At 44.0% G+C, this 23,954-nt stretch overlaps 1 protein-coding gene and 1 pseudogene across 1 annotated transcript; one reads left to right on the forward strand and one right to left on the reverse strand.

Annotated features, from left to right (window-relative positions):
• Nucleotides 1-1,374: 1,374 nt before the first annotated feature.
• LOC125756822 (cytochrome P450 2B12-like) lies at nt 1,375-12,506 on the reverse strand. The gene is made up of 3 exons (XM_049411781.1): nt 12,483-12,506; nt 9,035-9,339; nt 1,375-1,460 (listed from the first exon to the last, which is right to left on the reverse strand). The coding sequence occupies exons 1-3, from the start codon at nt 12,504-12,506 to the stop codon at nt 1,403-1,405; spliced, it is 387 nt and encodes a 128-aa protein (XP_049267738.1). The 3' UTR covers nt 1,375-1,402.
• Nucleotides 12,507-13,134: 628 nt separating this feature from the next.
• LOC119378617 (uncharacterized) lies at nt 13,135-14,645 on the forward strand (annotated as a pseudogene).
• Nucleotides 14,646-23,954: the final 9,309 nt, after the last annotated feature.

Here is a 23,954-nt window from a genome sequence, read left to right on the forward strand (position 1 = left end):
CAGTCCATATAGGAGGCCGTTTTCGACTGACGGCAAATGCTCCGGTTAATTAGGCTGTGTATGAAGACGTATGCTTTTACTACTTTCCGCATTATGCCAGCTAACATGATACGCGACCTAAGTTTCATTCGGGCTTTCCATGCTTTTACATTGGGAGCTCCTAACGCAAAGCCTGATTCTAGCATCATTAGCTACAAATCAGGGCAAAATTTTTATAACTGAGAGTTGTGGTCGTTACGCTTCTTGGTAAAAGAGAATGGCGCCTTCTGCAGCACTGCTTTCATATGTTAACGTTTTCTTCTCGTTCAGCTAATTTAACTAATGTTTGGTCGGTTTGTTACGTACAGTCTTGGAATACCGAGTGGTGCGACTGTACGCCATCGGTAGACTTCCCGAAGAACGCCACGGTGAAAGGCATAGCTGTGTGGTCAGCCCACACGGTGCCCTCTCGCGGCCAATCACTTTGTCGATCTCTTCCTGGATCCTCCTCTGCACGAAGTCAGGCTTGTCAGCGCACACTAGCAGTGCCATTGCAGCGTCTCTTTAACGGTGCTCGAACCGGCTACGAAGAAGCTGAAGATGTTCCCAATCAAGGAATTCGCTGCGACAAGGGCGAAAAGAGCGCGTCACAACTTTATAACGACAAACTGTGTCGTCAGATGAAAACGAAAATAGATACCCATTACAGAAAACTTCGATTACTGTTCGGCCCACCGCTATACCAAAGAAAGCCGACAGTAACCGAAACAAGCCCATGAGATTTTTAGGAGAGTTAACGGAAACGGTGATCTATCCTAAAAGAAAAAAGAAAACGCCAGGCCACTTTTCTCAGTGTGTGTGTGTAAGGGGGGGGGGGAGAAATTTGTTGAAGAGTCCTGACTTGTCCACATATATAATTTTCTTTCCGGATACACGTTAGCTCTCTCTGGAGATCATTATATTCTCTTCGAAGTGCAGTGGCAGGCGCAGCTCTCCAACACAAGTTTACGTGTATCTTTAAAGAGAGTTTGTGTATGTTGACCAGTCAAAACTCAGCAGATCGCAGCAGGTACTCTTTTCTGTTTTGAGAGTATGTTGTCAGATAGGAGCCGGTCGATTAAAAGACAAGAACTCATTCCCGAAAAAAGAAGAACGCCTACTTCTTTTCTCGAATATTTACCGCAGACACGTAAAAAGTGCACTCCTCAGGAATTACTGACATGATTTTCCAGTCTGTAGTACTGGAGTACTAGATCTGTCTTCAGTCAGTTTACTTTTTTTTGTGTTGTTGTGAGAAACATCTGTTTTCTCGATGCCACTCGAAAAAAGAACTAATAAAACAGATAAGCATTGTCATACTCACTCTGAAAGCTGGAGCTTCCGTTGGCCCCCCATATTCTCTCTTATTTTCTTCAGGTAGGCGTCATGAAGTCCCGATCGCTGGCTCGTCCAAAGTTGCTTCATGTTCTCGTATTTCGCGTCTGGAGAAATTTCAAACGGGACCGAGCCAATATAGTAAATAAAACTGAAAAGAACACAGCAATGCTTTATGTCGCAGAATATTTCGTGAAAGTCGTTACATCCCAGCCGTATCTACCGGGGGGGGGGGGGAGGCAAGGGCGTGCTAGCCCCCCCCCCCTTTACACACCACACACTGAGAAAAGTTAGAGGAGCGGCGATTCCCCCCCCCCTCCCCACTGCTGAGCAGGGACGCTCTAAAGTTATAGAGTAAGTGATAGAGTACTCACTCTATCACGCTTTAATTTTGTTCTGCCTGGCCTGAAACTTGCATCGTCGTGACGCAAATACGGGGGTAACCAGTAAACGCTTTATGGACCGATCAAATGCTATTCCTGTTTAAGGAAATTAATTTTCTTTTTGGAAAACCAATAGCATCGCGTGCTCCATATCCAAAGCTGCTGTGAGTTGATGAGCGTGCAGTAGTGTTGAGCGTTTTAGTTGGGTTGAGCCAGGAGAGCTAAACAAGGTATCTTCTTTAGTCTCCAATTAACCTGCGTCGCCCTTATTATATGTAGCTTGCAGCGATCGCAGCGGCTTATCAAGGTGATAAACAAGGCAGTGGACTCGCGCACATTGAGAAACCCATCTTTCAATCTTGCCTCGAAGCTTGACCAACCGGACGATAATCGACTGGCTTAAAATACATCGACTGAAACTGAGCTTCTTCCGCAGAAACACTTTCTTTTAAAGGGCTCCTACAGGGAAAAATGACACACAGCTATTCGAAGACGTATGCGAAGCGCTTTCTTTGTCTCCACTGGTTTTGTTTACAAAGTGAGAATTTCAGTACTAGAGACATAGCAGATTGTTCATACTCATCGTGTTTGCAACGCCGAACAGAGGCTGGGAAGTTTGCAGATGGAATGCTCAGATGAAAAACAGATTAAATGTGGCGTTCCCCCGGCTTAAGCATTTTACGATACTTCTGCTTATAATTGCACTGGCGAGATATCAATCATTGATAACAATGCTAAAGTTATAATCCATGCAGAATATGCCAGCTTATCTTCTGCGGGCATTTAAATACAAACTTAGAAAAAGAGCTAATCGGTCCGGATTGGTATAACTTGTGTAACTCGAAACCACTGAAATTACGTGTTAAAACTAAGGTGGTATTTTTTCATCTTGAATTTACTTGTACAGTGCAAAATAGAACTCGGACAGCAAAGAACCACATGGACAGCGCAAAACTCTCAAATTAAGTTTTTTTTTTGCATACGACGTAAATGCGAATCTGCACGCGCTCGTGTTTATGTAGTCTGCCAGGTCGTTCTGCCTTCGACAATACTTATATCAGACAATTAGAATTGCGCGAATGATATTATGAGAACACCAGAAAATTGCGAAAATATTGTCGATTATCAAAACCTATAGATGCACATTGCACGAAGCACCAGCCCAACTGCCATTTATGATACAGTGACAGACAGCCGCAGAGACATGAGCAAAAAAAGTCATAATAGAGGCCCACCACATTAACAAAACAGCACGAGTGACCCAATCAGCCGTCCATTTTCTTAAGCGGTAGGGAGATAGAATACCTCAAAGTCCACACAAGCCGTACATATTGGGTACCTATTGTTTTCTGTCTTTTATTTACTTTTTAAGCATGTCTCTTGCGCGTGCGTGTACGCGTTGGCGTTTTTATCGTATGCAGTAAGCTCACTTGCGAGTCAGCACTGTGCGTATCACTTTTTTTGCCGTCCCAGTTGTTTTTGGTCTGTACAAGTCAACTCAAGATGAATCAAGACGAACTAGCCCGGCTGTCAATTCAGGTATTGTTTCGACCACGAGAAACACTGCTGAGTTACGCAAACTTAAATACGGGCAAGTAAGAAAGTAAGAAAACGCTATTATTAGCGAGCGGCTATTAGGCATTAACGAAATTTCATTGAATGATGCAATTCTATACACCGGAATATGTTTAGACCACTGAAGTTTGCAAATCTTAGAAGAAAAAATCACAAATTTGCGAAAATCTTCAACTTGCCCATTGCCGTCATGGAAACTTCAAATTATTTTCTTCCATAAAACTAAAATTATAATGTAAAAGTTACATATAGAAGAACTAATTATTTTATTTCGACTGAGTATAAGCTGATTTTTAATTGGAGCACCACGTTGTGTAAATTGCGTCTCAATATGGCCCTAAATGAAGATTTTCGCAAATTCGTGATTCTTTTCTGGTAAGATTTGCAGACTTCAGTAGTCTAAAAATATTTTTTAATCGCAAAATATACGTTCCGTGGAGTAAGTAATATTACTGGGATATTCATACATAGCGCAATATACAAGGGAAAAAGTGCAAACATAGACACTTTGACAAAATTTGTGGAGGCGTATATGGCAAACATATGCAGTATATAACTGAGATTGGAACACGTTACGCAGACGCTCTTGCGTAGTATGTAACCAAACTTGGCATTGAACACGAAAGGATACTCTCCGAATTAAGTTTTGAACAAACCTCACTGACCACATTCTGCGAAATTCGAAGGCTCCCACGTGACCACAATTTTTTTTTCTCTCTGAATATTCTAGCAATTTACTGTTTTCAGGCAGGAAATAAGTACAATTTTTTTCGATCACATTTTAGATGGTTGCCAAATGGCTAGTTCGTTTGGCGTGGAATGACCCATATATATATATATATATATATATAATATATATATATATATATATATTATATATATATATATATATATATATATTGGGCACGGCCGACACGGGGACGGAAGCTTGCCCCCGCACTGCCGAACAAGTTGATACGCCACTGGTACATCTATGCTATTATAAAACGTGTTAATATCTACTGTATTGCCTTATCATTAAAAGCTACAATCTTCATTGTGACGCTACCATATGAAGGCAACAGATTATGACGCTAAGAAAGCAGGGCCGTTATTTGTAAATTATAACTTGTTGTAGTTATGGGATAAAGGAAAGGAAATTGAAAAAGAACAAATTGTCACCATTAATAATTGAACCAAAATCAACGCGGAATATATGGGTTCGTTTCCCACAGGCAACAAATTGCTTTAAGTGCGCAAGCATTTCTACAGACTCAACAAATACTTGCTAGTCCTCCGTCTGCCTCTCAAGTTAGCAGAATCGCGACAGAGAAATAGATGTACAAAACAAATAAAATTTCTTGACGGTGGTGGGTTTCGAACCTACGGCCCCCCCCCCCAACCGATTTTCGTGCCCACTGGAGTAACACCCACACCAGCAAAATGCGAATATACATATGAGCCATACGGCGCGTTGTAACGGCGATACAAAGCAATGGTAATAAAAATAACACTTTCTGTGAAGGCTTTGTTAAAATATTTCGTAATGGTGAAAAAAATGTCCCTGGGGGGATGAGCTTCTCGGGCACACAAGTTTGCTCCGAGCTCGCACTACGGCGGTCATGACACGAAGACAGTACGGAGCGCGCGATAGCAGCGTTGATAAAAACGGCTACAAGAACGAGCATGGCGTCACAACGCATGAGCAGCATTTGCGACGGCTTTTCAAAGGAACATCGCGTGAGAACGCGTCAGCGTCACCACTCAGTCAACTTTCAACAGTGCAGCAAAGTCAGCGTGATTGTCGCGCTATCTTTTTGTCAATTCAACACCGCGCCTCCCAGAGCCGTGTTCGTGGGCGATTCTCCTCTTTCGGACAAGTTATTTCGTTCCACCTGCAGCATGGAATTTGCACTCTCGAAGCAACGAGGACGCACACGCAGCACTCTCGTGCAGCTCGTTTCGCTTCTATCGAATATTGGAGATAAATACGACGGTTGTCACCAGTGGCGCTCGCATTATGGCGGCAACGAGGCTCTGGTGGTACGTCGTGAGCGCGGTGAAATTTCAGTGCGAGACATTGTAGCCACGTGATGGTATAACCTTTACTTCTTCGTGCGTGTGTTCAGAGTCTCTGCGCGATTAGGCTCAGATGAGTCGTGCCGCTCGCTGGCGTTGCGGCGTGAGCCCTGCTCCTCGGCAAGCGCAAGCGCGGTGGGCGGACCCGATCTTCGCCGCGGGCGTCTGTCAAACTGATTGACGCGCGAACTCGGGTACAAACGCGTTGATTCTGAGACGGCCCCATTTCAACTCGTGACTGTCATAGTGCCCGTGTGACTGTCAAGCGTTTCATACGGTGGACGCTAAGCAGCAGCTTCTTTGCGTATAAACTAATTTGGTCTGGTTTCACTACTGTGGCAAGGCTGGAGCCATAGTGGAGCTTGTGATCACCTAGCTTCTTCCAGCTTTTTACGTGGCCCGTCTGTTCAGTCTGCTCGGTCTGCTTCGGAGTGAAGACCGTGTCAGTTCGGCCTCAATTTTGATGGCACTAATTAGCTAGTGCTTAATTTACATGATATTAAACAGTTGTCCTGATTGATAAGGTGTTAATTAACACAATAATTACATTGGCTGTAATTGCAAGGTATTGATTAGTACGGTGCGAATTAACATAATCCCAATTAGCACGATTCTAATTAGCATGATCTTTGTGAGTAAGCTCCTAACTAGCTTGGCAATTACTAGCGGGTAACTAATTAGCGGCATGCTAATTAGCGTGATCTTAATTAGCACAGTCGTACCTTTACACAGTTTCATTAGATTGGTCTTATTACGATGTGACCTAATTAGCTGGTTCTTAGCATGCCTTGGCTTAATTAGCTTGGTCAGCATGCCCTGATTTAATTACCTAGGTATACCGCCCAGCCAATAAGCTAATCAGCCGGACGCACATGCGCACATGCTCGGGGAGCTAGCATACGATGACGACAACGACGAAGAGTGCGCGTGCCGGTGGAGCAGCACTACAGTGCCTAGAATACTGTAGCAGACACTGTAGCAGCACGCTAGGGAGTACAGGCCGACCATGATGATTATACACGTGGCCTCGGCGATTAGCTACGGCTGCGACGTTGTAAGGCGCTCGACTGGAACTAATGTCAGAGGCCGTGGTGCTGATTATTCTAAAGTATACTTAGTGCAGATATTAAAAGCTTGAAAATGAATTTAAACAGCCCGCGCTTCTAAAAAATATCGTTAGTAAATGTTTGACACTTTTCTTGCATAGGTGCACTTGTGCACTCAGTGGAACGACAAACAAGTGTAAGAAGATGCCTCTGGTTTGAAGACACCACCGAACTTTGTCGACTGCCCTTGACGTGACGCTGCGTAACCAATGGAACGCAGCGCGCGCCGAAGGATGGATTTGACCTTTTCGTACTGTGAGCTCGTTCAAAAGGGGTGTCGCCAGAGCTTGGACGGATTCGGAGTTTCTCCAAACTCGGGCCATCCTGCATAGCGCCCCTGCTGTCCCTTAACTAACGTTAAGACTACTTAAAGGGACACTAAAGGCAAATATTAAGTCGACGTTGATTGTTGAAATAGCGGTCCAGAAACCTCGTACCGCTGCTTTTGTGCCAAGGAAGTGCTTATTTTGAAATAAATCACGTTTTTAGTGGTCCGCATCGCGTTAGCGCGCTTCAAATCTCCCGCCTGAAAATACGACTCTCATACGTCACTGCTGCCGTGCCCAACGTTGCCCGCTTTTACTGCGCGGCCGCCGACACTAGTAGCAGCCGAGCGGAAGCAGCGGGACCCACAGTAGCAACAACGGCGCTGCGGCAAAGACTTGCTCGGATGGGACATTCAAAGCCGTCACCAAGTTGCGGTTGGTCTCGTAATCCTCAGTACGAAAGTGCAGCGAGCACACACGCAGAGGTTTTGGACTGTTTAGCACACTGGCGCAATGGCACGACACTAAGCCACTTCGAGCGTAAGGGTTCATTCCGCGGCACCCAGTGAAAAGACCACACCGGTTTCCTTGCTGCAGCACTGGCGTTGTGCACCATTCGGGCATCCGGCAATATCACACGCATGCGGCATTTTGTCGAACTTTCTATCAGAGCGACTTTCACGAGCGCGCAAACACGCACGGCAGTACGCGACTCCGAAACTATCACTGAGACGGGCGAGGCACAGTTCGGCGAAAACGGAACCTTGAACCACGCGCGCCGTTCCCCATGGCAACGCCACGGAAGTTTTGTTTTCCATGAATCAAGCGGAAACGAACAAACAGCATTTTATTACGTCTTTTGATGCTCGGAATGTTCTTTTTTTACTGCTGCTAGTTTGATTACTAGTAATTTATTGTAGGCCGACTTCCCTACGTCATCGGGATCACTTCGAAAATGTCCCACTCGTGGCGCTCATCATGTGATACGTTTAGCTTAATTTCTCGGTAAGTAGGGCACTGCTGTTGATAATATTGTCGTTTTAGAAGTTATCATACATTGGGCTTTCACTCTGACATAAATTGTTATTTGCCTTTAGTGTCCCTTTAGGGTGAAAACTATGAGACATCTATTAAAGTGTATTCGTTGCAATTGTTTCCAAAGTCTTTTGTAGACATTGCCACTTGTTCTGAATGTTTACGATGCCACGTCATAACGAATGTCGCATGTCAAGAGAGAGAGGGAGAAAGAGCAGAGGAAGGCAGGGAGGTTAACCAGAAGTTTGTATCCGGTATGCTACCGTGCACTGAGGTTGGGGAATAGGGGGTTAAAGGCGATAGAGAGAAAATAAATAATAAGGAAAGTTGCATGTCAAAGAACTTATTAAGTGGATATAAGCAAGTTCACAGTTTAGTGCATTTTTAAATCACTGTCTTGCGTAAACACATCCTGACGCTTCTTTTTTTTTTTTCCTCTCTCTCTCTCGACTTCACGCTTTCGCAATGACGAGGGAGCGCGCAGATCGCGTGACTTGAGCTACGTTTCTGTTAGTTTTTTTGTTGTTGTTACCTTTCGTGCTGCCGCCCAACTACGGCCAACTTTTTTACTTGTGGGACATATGACTTTCATGTAAACAAGCCCGCGTTTAGTGGTACAACATGTTAAAGCCGACATGGAGGATTGATACACATGATGAAAAATCCGACTTCCGCGAAAATAAAATGCCGAACTCCGTGCTGTTCGGGTGGTCGCGGGATGCGGCCGTTCCAGCGCTGACGAGCACTAGAAAGAAGATGAGAGATGCCTTGCCGATGCCGCGTGGGTACAACGTTTCAGGGAAGGCCGCCACCATGGCTGTAAAACTCCTCAGCGTTATGCGACACAGCATCATACGAAGACTAATCAGCGTGTGATGAGTATCAAACGCTTGCGCGTCACTTGCAGAAAGAACTCCGTCAGTATCACACAATTTTATCAAAGGAGATTATGCGTGAAGCCTTTTCGTTCGCTTTCTATTTCCTTTCTCTCTTAATTACTTAACTTCTATTAAAATATAGAAATAAGGTCCCCCATAATTTCTATTATCCGTTGCCTTATATGCGTCTAGCAAAAAAAAAAAACGGCTCCTCGATCAATTTCGCCCCTTCTCGTTCGTGTCCCTCGTTTAGTCACGTGTGCTGATAATGAAGTGTCCGTGGCCATTTTATATTCGACGCACGTCACTAGGTGTTTATCAAAGCCAGACTCAAGCCTTGCGAATGGCATTCACCTGCAACTCTGTTGAGACAGACATACCTGAAAAAAGCGAGTAGCTCATCGAGAATTGGTCCAGCGAGGTTATTTTTCAGGACTGGTATTTTTGCTGCCAGCTGGTTCATCCACCTAGGCAGAAGAAGGCTCAGTCTTCTGGCACCGACGAACCTCGACAACTTTTTGAGTCGATCGTCCAGGAACTCTCTTCGGGTATCCTCGAACGGATACCGCGTCCCAAACACGAGTGCTGTCACATTATTGGATGTACTGGGCACGAGCAAATCCTGGATCGCTAACGGTGCACCCTTATGCTCAGCAATCTTTTCAGTCAGGTACTCTGCTTCTTCCTGGGATCAATAGAGACATAAGGGTGTTTCTTACGAGTAAACCACACAAATTTTACCATGCTGTGATCATGCAATCGTTTGAGCTGTTTGAGGTTCAACGGTAGAACACGAGACGGAAGGTGGCCGTCCTGTCACATTACAGCGAACATTTTTTAGCAGTAAGAGTGTGACGCTCACAAAATAGATAGATAGATAGATAGATAGATAGATAGATAGATAGATAGATAGATAGATAGATAGATAGATAGATAGATAGATAGATAGATAGATAGATAGATAGATAGATAGATAGATAGATAGACAGACAGACAGACAGACAGACAGACAGACAGATATACAGATAGATAGATAGATAGATAGATAGATAGATAGATAGATAGATAGATAGATAGATAGATAGATAGATAGATAGATAGATAGATAGATAGATAGATAGATAGATAGATAGATAGATAGATAGATAGATAGATAGATAGATAGATAGATAGATAGATGAAATCTATTCATGGCATCAATGACACGAGGTATATCATAATGTGCATGACATGACTGGAATCAATGACAAGATACCATTATTGCCTTTTTTTAAACTGGGATATCAGAATATGTATGACATGAATGTTGGACATAACTTGCATGACATGACGTACACGTATATTTACCCATATACCAGCAATGTTGGTTGGTAATGGCTAATGTTGCCTAATTGTCGGCTAGTCTTGGCGAGCACTGGCTAACGTCGGCTGTCTGCTTCTATATATATATATATATATATATATATATATATATATATATATATATATATATATATATATATATATATATATATATATATATATATATATATATATATATATATATATATATATATATCTATATATATATATATATATGGGTCATTCCATGCCAAGTGTCCCAGACGTGGCGCTCTCGCATCGCAGATTTTGCTGATAAAATTTCTGCCTTTTTCCTGTGCCATATGGAGTATTGTGGCTAAACGTTTTTGCTCGAAAAAAATTTTGACGATCATGGCGCCCCCTCGAAGTTCCCTTGTATTTGTTAAACTGTGCCTAATAGAAAAATGCGTATAAAACGTATTTTCGAGTTTTGAGCTTCAAAACCACGCTTGCGCTATTGCAGAGGCTTTGTTTAGTTGTCCTACTCATTAATTCCGAAATGTTTGTGTTTGACTGCCAGCTACGTATCTTCAAAAACTACAAAAATCTTCAATGTTTGTTATTTTTTCTTGAGTTATCTGTAACTCCCGCTAACCAATCTTAATAATAGTAAGATTTTCAGGAATGTGTATTTTAGTACAAAAATGTTTAGGGGTAAAATATACTTCAAATCGTGCCGAAAAAAATGGTGAAATTAGAGAAAATATACGATTTGTCGCATGTTTGACCGTATTTTTCATACTGATGTAGTCCAAGTAAAAATCCTCGTCATGCGGAATTTGATAGAAGACATCTTTGTTAAGTAATGAAGAAAGTATAATCAAATCATTTTTTGTTTTAAGGAAGAAAATAATTTTTGAATCTGGCCCTCCGAATGCACCCTGCATTTCATTTTGTTGCCACTTCGCCGCAAAGCACGTGGTCGCCCTTACAGCTGACACTCGTCACAGGCAGAGGCAAAATGCGAGATGTATGTCAGTGGCTCGTGAGTGGTCGAACATCTTGTCGCGTTGACGTCAGGGTGACGAGTAATGAATTCGCGTTATAATGTGAGCTTGCTCGGCGGGCCCAATGGGAACTATGGACGCTCGAGAGCAGCCAATGGCGTCGTTGGCACAGTGTGCTAGAGTGCCGTCTGTACAACACTAATACCCAGAGAAACAAGTGTATACAATGTGCATAATTTCTTTCAGTATGTGTATGCTAGTTGTACAGACGGCCCTCTAGCACCTTGTGCCAACGACGCCATTGGCTGCTCTCGAGCGTCCATAGTTCCCATTGGGCCCGCCGAGCAAGCTCACATTATAACGCGAATTCATTACTCGTCGCCCTGACGTCAACGCGACAAGATGTTCGACCACTCACGAGCCACTGACATACATCTCGCATCTTGCCGCTGCCTGTGACGAGTGTCAGCATTAAAGGCGACCACGTGCTTTGCGCCGAAGTGGCAACAAAATGAAACGCAGGGCGCGTTCGGAAGGCAAAATTCAAAAATTATTTTCTTCCTTAAAACAAAAAATGATTTAATTAGACTTTCTCCATTACTTAACGAAGAAGTCTTCTATCAAACGCCGCATGACGAGGAATTTTACTTGGATCGCATCAGTATGAAAAATACGGTCAAACATGCGACAAATCCTATATCTTCTCTAGTTTCACATTTTTTTGCGGGAAGATTTGAACTCTATTTTACCCCTAAACATTTTTGTACTAAACTACACTTTCCTGAAACTTATACTATAATTAAGATTGGTTAGGGAGAGCTTCAGATAGCTCAAGAAAAAATCACGAACTTTGAAGATTTTTGTAGTTTTTGAAGCTACGTAGCTGGTAGTGAAACACAAAAATTTCGGAATTAATGAATAAGACAACTAAACAGAACCTCTGCGACAGCGCAGGCGTGGTTTCGAAGCTCAACACGCAAAAATAGATTTTATACACATTTTTCTATTAGGCACAGTTTAACAAATACAAGCGAACTTGGAGGGAGCGCCATGATCGTCAAATTTTTTTTCGAGCAAATATGTTTTGCGACAATACTTAATGTGGCATAGGAAAAAGGCACAAATTTTATCAGCAATATCTGTGATGTGCGAGCGCCATGTCTGAGACACTGGGACACTTGGCGTGGAATGACCGATATATATATATATATATATCTATATATATATATATATATATATATATATATATATATATATATATATATATATATATATATATATATATACTATAATTAAGATTGGTTAGGGAGAGCTTCAGATAGCTCAAGAAAAATCACGAACTTTGAAGATTTTTGTAGTTTTTGAAGCTACGTAGCTGGTAGTGAAACACAAAATTTCGGAATTAATGAATAAGACAACTAAACAGAACCTCTGCGACAGCGCAGGCGTGGTTTCGAAGCTCAACACGCAAAAATAGATTTTATACACATTTTTCTATTAGGCACAGTTTAACAAATACAAGCGAACTTGGAGGGAGCGCCATGATCGTCAAATTTTTTTTCGAGCAAATATGTTTTGCGACAATACTTAATGTGGCATAGGAAAAAGGCACAAATTTTTATCAGCAATATCTGTGATGTGCGAGCGCCATGTCTGAGACACTGGGACACTTGGCGTGGAATGACCGATATATATATATATATATATATATATATATATATATATATATATATATATATATATATATATATATATATATATATATATATATATATATAGAGTGGGCACGGCGGCGTCGTAAAGATGCGGCCTTCAAACCCGTTCCTGTTTATCCCGCAGATTGGAACCCTGCTGCTTCTTCTAGGCCTTTCTGCAGCATGTGCGGAGCGACAACCAATGCTTCGACCTACTTTCAACGGCGATATGGATCTGCTGATAAACCCAGCCTCAACTGACGAACGCTACCGGTCCTTCAACGATGGCGCTGGTGTTACATCGTCAGAGCCTCTGGGATGACCGATGACGTCACCATGGAACGATCCTTTAAAAGACAGCGCTTACGGCACAATCGGCAGTGGGCACGGCGGCGTCGTAAAGATGCGGCCTTCAAACCCGTTCCTGTTTATCCCGCAGATTGGAACCCTGCTGCTTCTTCTAGGCCTTTCTGCAGCATGTGCGGAGCGACAACCAATGCTTCGACCTACTTTCAACGGCGATATGGATCTGCTGATAACCCAGCCTCAACTGACGAACGCTACCGGTCCTTCAACGATGGCGCTGGTGTTACATCGTCAGAGCCTCTGGGATCACCGATGACGTCACCATGGAACGATCCTTTAAAAGACAGCGCTTACGGCACAATCGGCAGTGGGCACGGCGGCGTCGTAAAGATGCGGCCTTCAAACCCGTTCCTGTTTATCCCGCAGATTGGAACCCTGCTGCTTCTTCTAGGCCTTTCTGCAGCATGTGCGGAGCGACAACCAATGCTTCGACCTACTTTCAACGGCGATATGGATCTGCTGATAAACCCAGCCTCAACTGACGAACGCTACCGGTCCTTCAACGATGGCGCTGGTGTTACATCGTCAGAGCCTCTGGGATCACCGATGACGTCACCATGGAACGATCCTTTAAAAGACAGCGCTTACGGCACAATCGGCAGTGGGCACGGCGGCGTCGTAAAGATGCGGCCTTCAAACCCGTTCCTGTTTATCCCGCAGGTGAGCAGACGCTATGACAAGTCATTTCGCAGTAACGATGTCTGCCTAATTCTGCTGCCGTGCCCACGGTCGCTTCGTGAAGCCTTTTGTAAACTGATTGTTTCCTTGCGTTTGTTGCTACTGTTGAGCGGAGATGTTGAGTTGAACCCAGGCCCTGCACTAGACGCCATAGCCGAACAGCTAAAGCAAATTGCAGGAGACATTCAAGATATTAAGAAAGAAAAATCCGTAACAAACACCAGACTTGACGCGATTGACAAAAAACTTGAAAAGATAACTGGCCTTGAAAAACAGGTCACTGAGTGCAATAAACGAATATCTAACTTAGAAAAAAACCTAAAGGCTATGCAAATGAAAGTGGATGATCTAGAAAACCGGAGCCGTCGGTCCAACCTTGTCATTTACGGTGCTGAAGAGCAACAAAATGAATCGCCAGACATGCTTGTCGAGTTGGTCGAAAAGAAGATTTAGATGGTGTGCTACAGATAAAAACCAAGGGAATCGAAATAATCCACCGTCTAGGAAAAAAGAAGCCAGCTGATATATCTAGACCCAGACCCATTATTCTAAGACTACTCGATCATCGAGACAAAGTTTCAATCCTCAGACAGTGTTCGAAGCTGAAGGGCTCAGGTTTCTCTATCAGTGAAGACTTTTCTCGTAATACTCGGGACATTAGAAAGAAACTGTGGGATCGAACGAAAGAACACCGGGACAGGCAAGAAAGGGTGTCACTGGTGCACGATAAAGTGCGAATCAACGGTCAACTTTTTGCTTGGGATAGTGAACGAGAAGATATAATTGCAGTGAAAAAAAACGAAGTTGGCATAGAAAAAAGAGTCACTCGAAGTCGACAGAAGTAACCCTGTTGAATGTGAACGCACGTAGTCTTGTAAATAAAGTAGATCAATTCGAAGCTCTCCTTCTAGAAATTAAACCTGACATAGTTGCTGTCACGGAAACATGGCTGTACTCGGACATCCTAGACCATGAGGTCACGCCGCCAGGTTATGTGATTGTGCGCAAAGATAGAGAGACTAGAGGAGGGGGCGTGGCACTTTTTTTCAAGAAGGAATTGCGCTACTCTGTCTTACCGGGCAACCCTAGCATTGAAGCGGTGTGGTGCAAGGTGCAGCTGCAAAAGGGCTGTGTATTTGTTGGAGTTATTTACCGACCACCTAATGCTGAGGCAAGTTATCTGGAACTTCTTCTGGATTATATGCACGATCACGTGACGGGTGGTATGATCATCATGGCTGGAGATCTCAATCTGCCTGAAATAGAATGGTCATCAAAAAAAGTGCGAAGTGCTGCAATGACGTCATATTAGATATGTTGTTCAATTTTAACCTCGAACAGCTGGTGCGCGTCCCCACACGTGTACAGGGCGTATCCAGCTCTATTCTAGATGTTGTGCTCGTTAGTGACCATTTTCCAGAAGACCAGGCGCGCATCGAAATCTTAGACGGAATATCTGATCACAGCTCAGTCCTATGCACACTGCCTCTATCTGGTCTTTCTAGAATCCATAGCCCCGATAGACACGTTCTTGCCTTCAACAGAGCAGACGACGCAGCAATAATAACATATCTTAATCACGAATTTCTTGCCTCTATGATCTTTGCATGGACAAAAATTTATCAATGGATCACATATGGTTACAATTCAAGGCACGTGTCATTCATTGCATTGAGAACTTTGTCCCCACACAGCGAAAAATTACAAGAAAGCATAATGCCTGGATCACACGCGACATAATTCATATAAAACGTAAAATCAGTAGGCTGAGGAAAGCTAGGAGGTCTAGCTCACGAGCTGGCTACACCGCTCAGATCGCCACTTTATCAAGAACACTGAAAAGCAAAGTACGCTCTTCAAAAATTCACTATTTTGGTACCACGCTAGCAAAATTCATCAAAACCTCGCCAGAAAAATTTTGGCGCTATGTAAGTGGCAAACATAGTGGCCAAAACGCCTCCCCCTCGATAGACACAAAAGATAAGGCAGACAATTTCAACCGCTACTTTCAGTCCGTCTTTACGATCGATAATGGACTAGTGCATCATCCCGAGATTAGGCCACCCACCGACAAGAAGTTATCTGAAACTCCGGAAATAACTGAAAGCGGTATACTGAATCTGCTGTTAAACCTCGATGATAAAAAGAGTTGTGGTCCAGATGGGATACCGAACGCTTTTCTCAAACGGTATGCGGAACCGGTTAGTATGTACCTGCGCTTACTATTTACAAAATCTATTCAAGATTCGCAGATTCCCTCTGAATGGAAACTTGCAAAAATAATCCCAGTGCATAAATCTGGGGACAAATCGACTCCATCAAACTACAGGCCCATTTCCTTAACTTGCACTAGCTGTAAGCTACTCGAGCACATTATCCTTAAATTCATTACAAAGCTTGTCGAAGAAAATAACCTATTACACCCCAACCAGCACGGTTTTCGGAGAGGCCTATCGACCGTAACAGCAACTAGCTGAAACAATTCACGATCTGGCCGAAGCCATCAATCAACACTCCCAAATTGATATAATCTTTATGGATTTTTCAAAAGCGTTCGACCGGGTTTCCCATGAAAAGCTAGTTTTCCAGCTGGTTTGCAAACTCGGGGATGGGCCAGTGACCCGTTGGATATCCAACTATTTGTCCGGTCGCCAACAATTTGTACACTGCAGTGATCACGTCTCTGACACATTAAACGTTACGTCCGGTGTTCCTCAGGGATCCGTCTTGGCACCGATATTATTTCTTCTATTCATAAACGATCTAACAGTCAACATTAACGCAAACATTAGGCTTTTTGCAGATGACTGCATATTGTACAAACAGGTTAAAAGCTCCAGTGACCAAACTGAACTGAACGATGCCCTGAACGACGTTGTGCGATGGTGTTCTAACTGGCAAATGGTGATTAATTCTGACAAAACAGTCGCCATGCAAGTAACAAAAAAGAAATCATGCCTACCCTTCCATTACGGTTACAACAACATCGTGCTACGAAATGTAAGCCAGTATAAATATCTTGGTGTGACTATAACTTCCGATCTCAGTTGGACAGTGCACCTAGAAAACATAGCCGAGAAAGCCTTAAAAAAATTATTCTTCCTTAAGCGGACGCTGCGCCACGCTGACCGCGACACTAAGCTTCTAGCATACGTCACACTTGTCAGACCAATCTTGGAGTATGCGAACATAATCTGGTTTCCATTCACGGATAGTGGTATCAGCACGCTTGAAAGAGTGCAGCGCAAAGCGATTAGATTTATTTTTAACCGGTATCGTCGCCTCGACTCCCCAACACAATTACTACGCCACGCAGATTTGCCGACACTCGAAAGTCGAGCAAAAATTCATCGCCTAAAGTTCTTATACCTGTTATTGCACAACTGTTTTAAAATAGACCACGCTAAATACGTGAAAACCAAGACAACAAGGCAAACACGTCACACACATGATCACACACTCCAAGAGTACTCTTGCAACAATAACACATTCTATTATTCTTTTTTCCTAGATGCATTCGAGAATGGAATGCTCTTGACCGACTTATAGCCGAACAGCGTACAGTTGATGACTTTCTAGCAATGTTGCAAATACACATAGCACTTAATCATAACGCTGATAACATAGTATGTACTGTATTTTCATTTCCTTGTTTACTTCCTTGAATTGACTTCCTTGCCAACATTTGTATTTGCACCAACTTTTACAGCTGTGATTTATTATCCTTCTTTTCTTTTCTACGGGTGTAAAATATGTATAATGCGCCCACTACCACTTTATTTCGTGCATGCAGCCTCCTTAAATTGAACTTGTTGAGAAAGGCTGCTCGGTCCAAAATTGATTGTTACTATTGATGTGAATGTTTTCTGTTTTTCTTTTTGTTCCCCTTCGCTCCCACTCCTGTAAAAACCCTGCAAAGGGTTAACAGTATGTGAAAATAAATAAAATAAATAAAATGTGCAGCGCGGCACAGACGAAGGACAAGGAACGGACGACACGAGCGTTTACCCGAAGGTGTTAGTATACAAACTCGCCCAGATCGCCGTATTAGGTCTACCTTTTAACAAACGAAACAAAAGAGGTAGAAGATGGTGGTGGTGAATTACTTCAAACATGTACAGAGGCAGGTCGCACACTGACGTGGGCAATTTAGGCTGTTTGGGGGCTCTCCGTGCGCAGAGGATGACAGGGGGCGGGAGGGGGGGAAGGGCTGCAGTGCAGCATGCTGGAAATGGATCGCCGCGTCGTGCCGAAAACGAGCACTCCGTCACCCGAAGTCCGAGTGATCGACAACGACACCCCGTAGAAAATATAAAGAACGGTAACTTCGCTCACTCTCCGTCATCTGTTGAAGACGACGTCGACAAGAGGCGCCCTTCTTTATAAGTTCTCGGAACAGTGTTGTGTTTGGTGGATCTGAAAGGATGTCGGCAGTGCATACTGTAAGTTAATTCATTCATGATGTTTCAGGTCCTCAAACTGAAACTCTGGGTTAGAAGGGACGCCTTTTTGAACCAGGGGCTTATTTTAATTTTGGCTTCTTGAGGTGCGCGAGCAAGCTTGAATAATGCAATTTAGCAATCCGGATAAAGCCTGCCTTTCTGTTATGCTGTTAAGCTTCGAAATCATACTTGCAGTAAAACATAAGTCGCGTTGTTTCACGTGCCGAAAGCGCGATTTGACAGCAGCGGTGCTCCAACGACGGGATCCGGCTTACTTCTTCCCTGTTGTGTTCTTGTATTCTTCCCTGTTGATGCTGAAATAAAGTTGTCTTGTCTTGTCTTGTCTTCTGTCCGCCTGCAGTACTTCATTCTTCGCCATATACACAGTGCACTACAGTGTTTCGTGCATGCCGCACTGACCGTAAAACGGCCCCCGCGACCAGGGCGTTGTGTTCCGCCGCGCATGGGACAATGCCATCGAAGTATCTGCACAGAACTCGGGCGAGCGCACGTCCCGCCATGCATGAATCAAGAGCACAAATATATCGCTCACTCCCGCACACAGGTTATGTATAAGGGCAGAAGGGTAAATAGGCGGGATTTGGCAGTTGGTTGGCGCTTCTTTGTTTCCTGCTCTTTCTCTCTGTCGTTGTACGATTGGAATTATAAGAAAATTTATTTTGTTGCACTGCAGGTAGTACACACACACACACACAACACCACCACACACACACACACACACACACACACACACACACACACACACACACACACACACACACACACACACACAATATCTTCATTACATACAATATCTTCATTACAATATCTTCATCGTACTAAAACTTACCCAGTGCTTTTTTTTTTCTAAGTAATAATCCGAATTAAAAAGGAACTCCTGATTAAGGAAAAAAAAAGTTCATTTTTTTATAGCTTTAATATTCTAATTCTTACCCGATATCTGGCCGATCGAAGCAAAGGCGGTGTGAGCCAACGTTCTAGAGATCAGCATCTATATTTTATAGCGGAAAAAAAAAATTCAGGGGGGCCACGTGCCTGGTGTACTACACCTTAGCTACGCCCCCGGTGTCGTGTTCTACGTGCAAGAGCAGCTGCAGCGAAGCTCGCTATTTTGTCTAATGAATCGTTCTATTCGTGCGCAGATTGTGTGAACTAAGACAACAAGCTTTCGCTCGCGAATCGTACAGTACAGATGTAAAGCAACAACAACTACCAACGCAAAATATCAGCAGCTCTGCCTCTTTACCGGATTTTTCTACGTCATGCTGAGTTCGTATTCTTTTACACACAACTGATTCTTCGATCATTTGCCGGTCACAAGAAAAGCGAGCGCCGTTTTTTTTTTCCTTTTTCTTTCTTCGTATTTTTACACGTGGCCTTAACCAGGCTGACCGCTTAGCCCTGTTGCAGCTGCTGGGAGTCGAAATGGCTGCTTCCTTTCTTTGGTTTAGTGTATGGTGTACGAGTTGGTGGCGTGATCTCCGAAGCTGTTGTTGAGCTACAAACAAAGCAACAGCTGCTCAAAAGGTCCTTTCTTATTCGCACCTGTTCAACAGACTCCAAAAAGGCAGTGAAGCATTTTGAAAGAGTTTCGCAGACATCCACTCCCAGATAAGGTAAAAGCCTTTCTTTTCTTTTCTTCATTTTTTTTTCGCTTTCATCGCCTTTCGTTCATTTGAAATTTGTATGGCTGTGCAAAACTCCTGTCTCTTGTAAACGTGGCGACCGCGTTTATTTCTACGCCGTGACTGGCCTTTCCAAGAGAGTAGAAATGCGTAAACCAAACGCTTAGGTAAACAGGTACACGCCGCCGTGAATTACCCGCTTCTTTCTTGATCTCCTCGATGCCCATGGCTTTGACGACATCTGCTGTGACCTAGGCAGTAGTTTAGGGGTAAAGAATAAGCGTTAATTATACATTAAACACAAAGAAACAAGAACTCAGCGTGATAAATATCGAAGACGTGTCCTGCGCCCAAGTTTTACTGCAGTGTTCTCAAGAATTCTTTGATATTACTGACCTCGCATGCATGTTCTTGTATCATTGCGGCTCGGATTTTTAAAAAAAAATAAAGGCATGCTTGCTGTTCATTTTGTTAAGTAACAATCAGCCGCTATCTGTATATGTGTGACCTCATATTTTCTGTGAAAGAGTATTGAAGCGAGCAAGCGTGTCCATAGTATAGTGCTAGGGACGTGTCAGCATATACTCGTTTGCTAATTTGATATGTAAGTAGTCACTTTTCATGTATGGTTTCCCGTCTTGCATCTGTTAACGCAGTTTTGCTTTCATTTTTCTGGCTTGCGAATGAGTTTTGAAGAATCCCGCAGGCAAGGGGGTGGAACGTTTATGACAGGGTTCGCAAAATCCATGTGCAGTATTCTGTGACCATGCGCTTATAGTTGTTGACTAATTTGCCCTCGCGCTGCCAGTTGCTACCATCCTGATTAGCTCATTTGGTAGAGCGGCCATCCTGGAAATGCGTTGTTGGTCCCGGGTTCAGGTCCCCGGACCAGGACAAATTTTTCTTCAACTATAGAAGCCTTCCATTTCAAAATGTCCGTATCGATTTCCTTGTGAATTCGGCTACAAGTTTAAATCAGGCCCGTAGCCGGGGGATGGGGGGGCTAGGGCCCCCCTCCCGAAATTTTGTTGAGACATGGTGTTTTACCCCCCAAAATAATGAAAATAAGTGCTTTTCTGAAATGTTCAAGGCCTTCAGCAAGTGCCCCCTCAGGGAAAAAAAAAGCCTGTTGTCAATTATCCCTTACAATTGTCTGGACTTCTGGCTTTCAATTCACTCCCTTGTCTATAGCTTTCTGAAGGCCAAACGGAGAGTGAGAGTGCCATTAAGCCGCCCTTCGCTACGTACATTGAGGCTTACCGGCGTACCGTTATGGTGGCTTGTTGCTGTACGCGACCGTGGGCGGCGATCCGAATGATTCGGGAAGACGCAAATGGTTGCCGGCGGTCGATAAACCACCCGCACCTGAGACGATGGAGAAAAGAAAAGCCTGTTAGGATGCGGCGTGGAGTCGTCCTATTCAGTCGGGGAATCGATACGTCCGGTTGGTGTCAGATGCGTGTGTCGACTGAATGGCGTTGGATGTGTAGGCCAGGAGCTCATAGAGCGCTATACACAGAGGGCTTTGCTTGTACATTAGTTCCCTTTCGAATGATTGATTCTTGATTCTTGTTATCAGCAGAAGGAACAACAAGGAGTCGCAAACAGCACAAAGACATAAGAAAAGCTTCATAAGAAAAGCTGTTAGAAGGCATGGTTGGTTGCTGAACTGAGCCGGATATGGAATGCAGCTGCTAGAATTGACACAAGGGAAGACAAGGGGACAAAATTAAACCGTGCGATCATTGTCTTTCTTTTTTTTTCGCTAATTCAGACGCGGCGCTAGAATGCGATGTTTCAACATGTAGAACAACCAGCCCAACAAAAAGCTCTCCGAAATCTATCAACCGTGTTCAGAGTTCTCCGTTAGGGGGAGCCAAAATTGAACCGTATATAGTACACCCCCCCCCCTTTCCCCGCCTCCACCCATTGGCCGAGCCTGAAAGAAAGGAAGCTTCGCAGTGGATGAAAAAAAATGCTAATGAAGCTATGGCGTGCTTCTCACAAGGGCTTGCCATCGGTTCCCGGCTTTCCGGGGTAAAAGTGGGAAGTGCACATTTCTTGTCTTGGAATGCAATTAACATCAGGGGTCCTCCTCTTCCATCATCGTCAAAGCTTGCGTGGCCATGGCCCTGCAGTTTAAACACTGACCGAAAATGCTCGACTGAGCCTAGGCATGGGGGCAAACATTGCACCCTCCTTAGACGAGTAGCCCCTCCCCCCGTGTAATGCACGTCCCGTCCTCTTTCTGTGGTCCTTGTCTTATCAGCGCTATGGCTTCAATGAACTTAACAAACCAACTAGCCCAAAAGTCTGCCCTCCTCCTTCCCCCCTCCACCCTGTGCGCGCGCCTACGATCTCAAGCCCTTCTGGCAGCGTTAGTGGTGGTTCGTTACGTGTCTTCACAGCTAGTCTTCTCTGTGTATTCCTTTCTTTTCTACCTTTTCATCCCTGTATTCCTTTCTCCACTTTCAGGACATGCGTCTGATTATCCTCGGAGCCGGGATTCCTTGTATGTTCTCTCTATGTTTCTTCGTGCATTGTGGCAGCTGCATTGCTGCTGTCCTAGCGCACTCTCGCGTTACTTTTTGGCAACTACGGGGCGTGTGGTGAACTTGCTTCTTTCGACTGTCGGCAGAGAGAGAAAAAGGAAGCGTTATCAAGAACCGGCTTGGGCCTCCATGTCCGAGAGAACACACGAAGAATGGCCGTGTCATGAATGATAGATCAGAAGACTGGTGCCCACTTTCTAGAACGCTAAGACCATAAGCAGTGCAGCACTGTAAGTTCCGGAGCGTTGGGTAATGTTTAGCAAGCTGCCGCTTTGAACGCTATGAATGCGCAATGAGAAACGCAGCATACGTGCGTCCACGTTCAGAGCTCGCGCGGGGTTGGCTTAGATTGAGTGCAAAACCGGCGATTTCCTTCGTGATGTATACGCTTTTTACGTCGTGTTACGTGCGTTGCGCTTACTGTTGCGGTCCGTGCTGGACGTCCAGCGTTGTCTTGAACTTTTTCACAAAGGTAATGACTGCACTCCAAAACAGGAGAAGCAAGCGAGGGTTAGGCAGGAAGTTAGGTGGTCAGATTAGATTAAGGAGTTTGCGGGGATAACGTGGTCGCATCAAGCGCAGGAGCTGATTGATTAGCGAACAATGGGAGAGGCCTTTACCCTGCAGTGGGCGTAGTCAGTATGGTGAGGATGAATGATTCGAAGAAAGGGCTATTGATCAAGGGCTCGTTTTCTTTGTTATGTACAATCTAATGAAACCAACGGACAATGAAGGCAGTGCGAGTATAGGGGCGCTGTTTCAAGTACTTATCTGCAATGCGGTAGTTGTGGTAAATATGTACAGAAGTTAATGTGGACGAAAAGTCAACTTGCCGCTGGTAGTAACCGAACTAAACCCAATCCGAAATTCGAAACCCAATCCGAAACCCAACCCTACCAGCGGCAGGTTGTCTTTACATTTATATCCCAATTAGCACATTACAGTTAAATATAATACACATAATACCCCTATACTTTCATGACTTTCATTGTCTGTTAGTTCCATTAGATCAAAAGTTAATTTGAAGCTTACGATTCTTTTGCTGGCAAGCTGAACCAATTGGAAGGGAACATCAGTGCCATATAAATCATACATGTACGTCATTCTTTCCCGCCATAACTTTGAGGGAAACAAAATTGGATAAAGCCGAACATTGGCCTATGTGGGGTGGGGGTAGGGGGTTTCAATTCGCACCCCCCCCCGAATTTTTCACTTTGCATAAATGCACGCTCATACATAAAATATAGTTGAACCCCCACCCCTGTCCACGCCGCCTCCGACAAATTGGCGACGCCCCTGAAAAGGGAACCATTCGGTGAGCGTGAACGTACAGAAGGCTTTCCGAAAGAGCAGCTCCAGAAGTCTTGTTGCTTATGATTGATTGATTGATTGATTGATTGATTGATTGATTGATTGATTGATTGATTGATTGATTGAGAAAGATCGCAATAGCTTGTAAAAACCTTGTGCGGATACGAAAGCATCATAATGACTCCGCATGACCTTCTACATCGTTTTGAGTTGGTGCGATGTAGCTACTAGGTGATTACGAGGGCGGTCCGATAAGTACTTAGCCTTCAAAAGAAAAAACGAAAGTTTTGGAATGGTGTCGA

This window comes from Rhipicephalus sanguineus, unplaced genomic scaffold, assembly GCF_013339695.2.
Source record: "Rhipicephalus sanguineus isolate Rsan-2018 unplaced genomic scaffold, BIME_Rsan_1.4 Seq8977, whole genome shotgun sequence".
Classification (NCBI taxonomy): domain Eukaryota; kingdom Metazoa; phylum Arthropoda; class Arachnida; order Ixodida; family Ixodidae; genus Rhipicephalus; species Rhipicephalus sanguineus.

Coding starts and splice junctions, on each gene's coding strand:
- LOC125756822 (XM_049411781.1), bottom strand. CDS start 12,506: ATGGCGCTCCCTCCAAGTTCGCTT. Junction 9,340..12,482: donor CGCTCCCTCCAAGTTCGCTT/GTATTTGTTAAA, acceptor TATTGATCCCAG/GAAGAAGCAGAGTACCTGAC. Junction 1,461..9,034: donor GAGCTACTCGCTTTTTTCAG/GTATGTCTGTCT, acceptor AAATTTCTCCAG/ACGCGAAATACGAGAACATG.